Source organism: Convolutriloba macropyga, chromosome 13, assembly GCF_964194025.1.
Source record: "Convolutriloba macropyga chromosome 13, txConMacr16.3, whole genome shotgun sequence".
NCBI classification, from domain to species: domain Eukaryota; kingdom Metazoa; phylum Xenacoelomorpha; order Acoela; family Convolutidae; genus Convolutriloba; species Convolutriloba macropyga.
In genome coordinates, this window is record NC_134480.1 from 27,749,252 (window position 1) to 27,757,244 (window position 7,993).

At 33.5% G+C, this 7,993-nt stretch overlaps 3 protein-coding genes across 13 annotated transcripts in view; 1 reads left to right on the forward strand and 2 right to left on the reverse strand.

Moving 5' to 3' along the window:
- Positions 1–934, reverse strand: part of LOC142352200 (uncharacterized) — a 44,157-nt gene extending 43,223 nt beyond the window's left edge. For 5 of the 11 annotated variants that reach the window (XM_075404625.1, XM_075404620.1, XM_075404617.1 and 2 more), the window contains exon 1: positions 399–934. In XM_075404625.1, coding sequence (XP_075260740.1) covers positions 399–455 — 57 coding nt within the window. In that variant the 5' untranslated portion in view covers positions 456–934. The remainder of the gene's footprint in view (positions 1–398) is intronic. The other 6 variants (XM_075404618.1, XM_075404619.1, XM_075404622.1 and 3 more) reach the window with 3 other exon arrangements.
- The window catches only part of LOC142352034 (uncharacterized), a 309,880-nt gene that overhangs the window by 194,884 nt on the left and 107,003 nt on the right, over positions 1–7,993 (reverse strand). The window lies entirely within an intron of this gene.
- The window catches only part of LOC142352035 (small ribosomal subunit protein uS11-like), a 211,574-nt gene that overhangs the window by 113,210 nt on the left and 90,371 nt on the right, over positions 1–7,993 (forward strand). The gene's annotated exons all lie outside the window — the stretch shown is intronic.

Consider the following 7,993-nt stretch of genomic DNA (forward strand, 5'->3'; position numbering starts at 1 on the left):
TAGCATCGTTAACGCTTCATAGACCATATGGCATTGCAACTTAGAAACAAGTAAACAAAATCGGCAACTATAAATTTTTTTCATATGGATGATACAGCCTGTTATTTAGATTTCCACCTTACCGCTTCCCAGTAGCTTATTTTTCAGAGTACTAGTTTATTACCTAACTTTTCGAATTCAACACACCTGTGCAACTTATCACCACAAGGTTATGTGTCAAAAAAACCTTTTGTTTCTATTTAATTTTTTTTCCAATTTTGTAGACAACATCATTCTAAACTAGAATTAAACTTAGTTAGGCAAAACATGTTAATGATCATCAAGTTCTGAATCACTTAAAAACATAATGAAGCTAGTATTCTCCCCACTTTCATCTGGTAAGAACAACAGTACCTTACCTCAGGGGTCCCGAGGGACATGTCAATAAGGTCAGCTAATGTAGTCTGGGGGGCCATTGCTCGCTCTTCTAAAATCTAACTCAAAGTTCTGAAAAAGTCTGTCCCGGTCAAACTTCACGTGCAAATTGTCAAAAACAGTTGAATAACCACTCCTGTTGCGATATTGACTTGAAGAAGACTAGTTATAAATAATAACTAATTAAAGCAAATAAACTTTGTATTTGGTAAAAAGAAACTTGTTAAAAAATGTAGTAATTAGTTTTTAACAGAACTGTTGTTATCAAATTTTGTGCGGGTAGGTATTTGCATAGTGGCAATAATTTAATATAGTTTTTCAGTTTGAACAACGTTAAAAGCGTTTTTCACGAAGATTTTTGATCAAAATGTTTATTTGCGTGTAAAATGTGTTGGTCATTCAATAAAAGCACGGTATAAAAATATGATAGCTATACCAATAGCAAACTAAGACAACTGAAAATAAAACAGCATTCAATCTTGAAACGTTCAGGCTATGTATATTATGGTTTCTTATTCATTTTGAGCAGTGAATGAATTTAATATTAAGAGACGCAAGACTTGTTTTTGTTTTTTTCTACCTTTTTCGATGTTGTTTAATGTATAGTGGCCATAAAATTCGCAAACGTAAATATATCTCCGCTTCGCTGGGAGAACGGCGAGCTAATGAATATTTTATGAAGCAAAATCGCAGATGATAAATCCAAAATAACTGTTACTAAGCAGTTTAATGGTGCGTGCCGCTGTCCGCGAAAATCTTTGATTGTGGGAAAATTTTGTCAAAATAGTTTGACGTAATCTAACGCTTATCAAATTGTGCGGTTAATTTTTGTGCCTAAATTTTTGCAATTTTTCACAAAAAATTGGCAATCAAATGACGTGGTTGATAAAAAAGCGTTATTTGCTGCTAGTTTATGCTTACTGTTTACTCAACATTCAAATCCAGCTCAGATTCTTTCCTCTGCTAAAATAAATAAAAATAAAATAATGGAATAAAGATCTTTTTGATATAATCAAATTGTGAACAGGCAGATTTAACAATGATTTAAAAGCACCAAGATTGATTAGTTGATTTTCTTCCCGTTCCAAAAAAAAGGAAGAGATAATGCGCGACTCCGAAACTATCGGGTTCCGACATAATTCAGCGTCGCGTAGCGCCAAGTCAGGAAAACAACGACCTAAGAACCAATGTCAAAAGTTGAATTCACAGATTACAAAACTTTGTAGAAAATGATTCTAAAGAAAAGTATTTTTCTCCTTTTTTTTCTCCTGAAAACCATATTTAGTTCAACATATTTACTGATATAAATTATGCCTTATTTGTCCAAATATCGAGACGAGAAATGAACTAGATTAATTTTAGAAAATTGGTCTAATTGATGTACAACAAAAATCACGAAAAAAAGAGTGGAGAGTATAAATTCATCTATGTTTCTCAGCAAGTTTCGTACTGAAAACAATTGTGTTATGGAAAAACCTCTCTTGAAAATTTTTAAACCAAACTAATTTAAATAAAAGAAAACTTTAAATCCAAAGTCAAATATAAGATAACCTGGCAGGGGGAGTTTGTGTTCAAAATAAGTTTAAAATGGATGATTGAAGCAGGAGCTAATTATTTTTATCCATAGTTAAAATTAAACATATTGTCTCTCCATAATAGGCCTCCATGTTTTATATCACCAATCAAGTCAGATCCCTCAACGCTAATCTGTTGATCTCAACGTCATCTTTACACAATTTGTGAGTTTTTTATAATTCTAGTCCTCTTTATGCAGAGGAGTAGAATTTAAAAACTCACTAACTGTGTAAAGATGACGTTGAGATCAACAGATTAGCGTTGAGGGATCTGACTTGATTGGTGGCCATGAGCTGCACAATGTACCCTCTGAAAAAATGTAGCTGTACTGGCAGACTGACTGTCCATATATTAAACTTCGAGTTGCAGAAAAGTTTAAATCTTCAACTTCCTTGCTGGCCAATTTCTGAAGATACTTCGTTGAGCTTGTCGCGAACAATTTTCAACCAAAGATCCAAATTTCAGTCCGGCTCTTTCTAGAGTAGTGCAAGCAGGCATCGCATGTCCATTTTCAATATATTTACTTTTTGTACTATTTGTACTTTTGAAATGTTTTTTTTTTCGTGCGTTGCATGCCGTAAAACGCATGAAAATGCAAGAAAACAGTGTGAATTGTTTAAAATAATCAATATAGATTTTACTTCAAATCAAGAGTTGTGGATCAAGGCAGCACATAAGGACATCAAACAGACTGCTGTGATAGCACGTTTAGAATTACTAGTCATTGCCAAGGGTTCGACGATGCACAAAAAATTGAAGTATTTTTAAAAGGAAACCATATCCGAAGGACTGGACTTCAAGCAAAGGTTTTAAAAAGAAAAATTTGAAAAAGTAAAAATATCGCAAACACAGAACATTTGCAACAGGCAAAACCGAAAAACATTTTTACCACAAATATCAGTGCGAACTAGAAAGATCTGGTGCTTCCATTTAAAAAAAAAACTTCTGCTGATAGAAAAGTTTGTTCTTGTCTTTCATTCCTAAAAATGCCCGGCAAAATATCGTTCCACTTGTTTATGAAATTAGGTATAGTGGGTTATAGTCCACTATACCTAATTTCATAAACAAAGTTCCATCTTTTAAGTTCCGTCTATATTTGGCAAACCTTCTATTTGCAACAATGAGGATATTAGAAAGTCAAAATAAAGATTGACCAGAGAGACAACATCTGGCGTTTTATTACACCGTAATAAACCAATGCTCTGAGGCAGAAAAACTAATGACTTTGGAGGCCTTGCAAATAGGTCTGGGCAAACAATCCATCAAGACGCGCAACGGAAACGAAGGACGAGAACAAACACTAAAATATACTATTGCAAATAACTTGCTCCCTAGAGCAAAATAACTCTCAAGCATGTTTTCCTTCTGGAGTTTATTGGTTAACGAAAATAATGGAAATAAAAACGTTTAAATAAACTTTCAATATGAAAGTTTGAAAACAGAAGAAAAAATTATAAAAATTGTTTAATTTAATCTAATTGATTTGCTAATGGTTTATTTTCGGACCTTCCGAAAGTTTTGCAGTAATGAAAATATTAAATGTTTGTTCTCCTGTTTTCGATTTACTAGTTGATATAATTGTTTCTTAATTATTATTCGCGGACAATTTTAATCTGGTCGATGCTAGCATTTGTGAAAGAGTTTGATTATGAATTGAACAATAGAAGAAGATCAACAAGAAAAATATGGAAAACGATGCTTTAATTTAATCAAATGTATGCAAATTCAAGCAGTTTCAAACATAACCAAATTGCGTAAAAAATCCATATATAAATCATCTAAAAAGATTTTCTGGGCTCTGTCAAATTTTTCAAACAAAAACAATGATTTTCTCATTTCGAATGCTCAAACTCCGGAAAACTCATTGTTAAATGTCAAGTTAAACTCTTTTTTTTTAAAACGTTTCTTTTCTGTTTTGTTTTATTTGGGTTGAAAAACTGTGATTTGGGTAGAAATTTCCTAGCGCTAGCTATGGCATGAAAAGACGAGTTGTTAAGATAATTGGCCAACCGGTTTTCTTGTAAAAAGTTTTTTTTTCTTTGGACATGCATGTGGTAATTTCTTGTTGTTTGCTAGCTTCTGAGTGCTAGCTTCTGATTGCTGATGTCATCCTGATAACAAAAAAAACTGAGCGTATGTCAAGTCGCTGTTGAACACTTAAAGTATTTTTTTGACCCTCACAGCGTTTGAGCTTTCTAATTAAAAGTTTAAAAAGTTACTTTCAATCTATAGTTGACTGGTCGATCTGAAAACGAAACAGATTTTTTCAAATGGTTAAAAAAACAGCGTCGACTATTCTCAATGCGAAAACGCATTTGTTTTTATGGTTTTTTAGGTGCTGCCATTCTCTGTGTTTTTCTTAATTGAGATTCAAATTGGAGTTTATTATTAATTGTTATGACAAGATACATGAATTTGTTTTTTGAAACAATTTTGTTGGCGACAACAAAAGTTTTAAATTCTTTGGTTAAGTTACAACTTGTTCTGAATTTGATATAATCTTTTTTATCTGCGTTCAAATTTGAGATCGTTAACTTCTAAGCCAAACATTAATGGAACAAGCAACCTAGATTTGGTTCACGTCTCCTTTATTTAGTACTAAACATGGTATAAACCATTAACACGCATTCGTCGGTACCTAGTGATTTGATAATTACAAATAATTTTATTGCAATTTGATTTAATCCCACTTCCTTGAAATTTTGTTGGAGATTCAAATGAAATTGAACCAAATGCTCTCGATGAGTCCTTGAAATTTCATTGAATCAACTTTCTTCTATCTATTTTTACATGACTCCGTTAGTAAGATTAAGTCATCGCTGGTAGAACTTTTTTGTGAATTTGACCTATACTTGACTCATTATGTTTTTGTCCATACGATAATTTGATATTTTTTGCACAATTTTTTCGATAAAACTCAAAATTTGGAATAGTGACTGATAGAGCTCGATTGCTAATAACTTTTAATTTATCACATTTGTTGAGTAAAGGCAATTGGAAGTTTCCGCTATCTGACTGGGAAAAGTTTGTTGTCGCAAACTTTCGCTGAATACATAAAATAATTGTAAAGCATTAACACATACTTAGTCTTTAATTCTTTAATTGCCCAAGAAAGGACTGTGCAAGGTCCGAAAGACATAATTGCAAAGAACTTCTCAGGGTGTTTTCAAATTTTCGTTAATCTTTCTCTCTTTGCAGTCTCTGGAAAGGGTTTCGATCTAGAAGACATTTACTTCTCCTTTACCACTTTTGAGGAACTTGATATAGTTCTGCTGTCAAAAACAATTAGTTGATCATCTGTTTTGATTTAAGATGTAACATTCGCATCTTACAACCGACTGGGAAAAATTTGTTGTCGCAAACTTTTGCTGAATATGTAATTTAATTATAACGCAGTTACACAAATTTTGTCTTTAGCTGCGCAAGAAAGAACGGAGCATGGACTTGAAGGTTATTTTTGATTCAAATCCCTTATTAATTCAAATCCCCAGCATGTTTTAAAACGCAAATTGTTCTCAATTTGGTGTCTCAAATGTAAAAAGAGATGTTTTATTCCGGTATAGCTTCCTATTTGTTGCATGGAATTTTACGATACTTTTTGTTGTTCCTTGTTAGATAGATGTAACGAACCTCACATGCTGTTTATTGATTTTCATCTATCTTTTATGCCTTGTAGTCTAAAAAAAGTGTTTCAAAATTGAATTTATTGCTTCTCCCAAATTTCTTTTGAGGAACTCTCTTTCACTTTCATTTGGTGGGATTTTTTTGGCAAAACTGTTTGTCTGAAATTAAATGTTGTCGCCTAAAAATTACGTTTTGTCTCTGCTCTTTTTTGAAAGCCAATAAACATTCGAAGTCGATCTATTTTATTCTCAAACTGTTCAAAATTTTCTTGCTCCTATTGGTTGATCTCACTTCATGAATTTTTTTTAACGGTTAGAGATACAATTTTAATAAGCATTGCAAATATATCTACAACAATGAAACAGGAAAAATTCGAATTTCTCTTTTGTTGAGAAGCTAAAGACTGCCCGAGATTGATTATTCAATATTTTCTCTCTATTTTTATCAAAATCACTTTATTTCGTGGTAATTAATGATTACTTTTTACAGAGAATTTCGGATCTATTCTGTTTCCGATCGAAAGTGGTCGACTTAAAATAATCAATCGAAAACGAAAGAAGCATCTGTTATTTCGCAATCAGTTACGATGTGGCTTTTATTAGATTTTGAGAGATTGTTCAGCTTAGTTTTGTTGTTCGGTGGAGCCAAATTTAGAACATACGCAGTAATGTTCCGGCAATTTTTCTCATAGTTGATTAAGTAGCCAATAAAATTGTCTTCCATCAAAGTTACCGAATCACATTCCACAATAGCTTCATCTAAGTTTCAAGGCAAAGTTTTACGAAAAATGTTCATTAATTGCTGTTGAGGTGCTTTCGAGATGCGTAAGCAACATTTTTTATAAGCTTTTCTTCGCATGTCTTGCCAATTTTTTTTATTCAATTGACCCCAACTGAATCAAAACCACGTGATACAAAGGTATCTATGTCGGCTCTGACTCTAGGAGCAAAATTTTTAGTACAAAAAAAGCAACAACGACTTTGTTCTTTTTTTCTTAATTTGCAATCTTTATTAAAAGTTTTATGTGATCCATTCAATTTTTTCCACAATGAGGAAATTTTGTTTTCAGTCAACCATGTTCCCAGTATTGAAAGTTTTGTGTTGTGATCAAAATTTTTCAACTAAATTTTTAATTGGATCCTTTTTCTCTCTTTCTCCCCTCATTCAAATTTTTAATCAACTCATCAGACCTCAAAAAAGCCTAGGGTTTTGTTCTGCATCACCGTCTAAATAATTTAATCTGAATCTTGATAAAAATTTTGCAAAAAATTTACAAAAACTTAAAATTTTTCTTGTTTGATATGCCTAGCACGTGGTGATCGAGATGGGTCCCCGAGTGAAGTCCCCGAGTGAAATCTGTATCCTGTGTGTGTGCTGCCTGACGTGGTCCATGCTTCCTGCAGGGGTTACTCCAGGGAGGATTTCAAATGCCTGGAGACGTCACCTGATATGGTCTACATCGGGGACGGCTGTTCGGTTACTGGTTTTTGTTTTGACGGCACCAAATAAAATAGCGAAAGACTTCGTGGATCTGGGGGGCCCAGTGTCTGAAGTCAAAAGAACTTTGGATGCCTTGTCGTATAGAACTCCGCCTTAGCCACCCCTAAATACTAAATAGTCTGATAACCTCTCACGTGAACAAAATTATGCTTTTGAGTTCAGATTCAGTTGTCTTCCCGAGCCGAAAGACAGCTGTGAGCAGCCATAAACCCATTAAATTGGCGCTACTGTTGTCTAAGGAGAAAATATACAGTCGAAAAGAACTCTGATAACTTTTTGCTCCCAAACACTCGGTTTAGTTAACTGTTTTCGAAGACAAGATTTTGTTTCCGAACACAAATTTAATCGTGAATATAAGCCTCAAAGGCAAGTACAAAATGTCCTATGGCTATACACTGTCGGCAAATTTTTGGCACTTGCGTCAAGGCTTAGCAATTACGAGCCAAAATTTGATAGCAAGCGCTACAATGTGTATATCTCAAAGTCATTGATCAAAGAAGTGCAATTGCATGAGAAAGAAGTTGTTGACTGAAGGAAAAGATCTGATGAATTTGAGCGTACAACCGGTAAGTTCGAAGATCCGAAAGAGAACCTTGTTACTCGGAACCAACCATGTCGAGTTAGACTGACTGGCCAACAACACTGCAAAAATCGGTTTTCATCGCCACAGTATTTGCTGCTTGTTTAATGTTGATAGAAAAACGATTTTTTGACAAATCACTTTGGTTTCATTTGTTTAGCATAAAACCTTTGACAGATAAATTCGACTATCAGGAGCTATTTTGCATAGGCATCAGTGTTGTTGCTGAAATCTGCAATCGATATTGGGAGATAAATATCTGTTGTGATTTCTGGTGTAATTACTTCAGTAAAATACAAA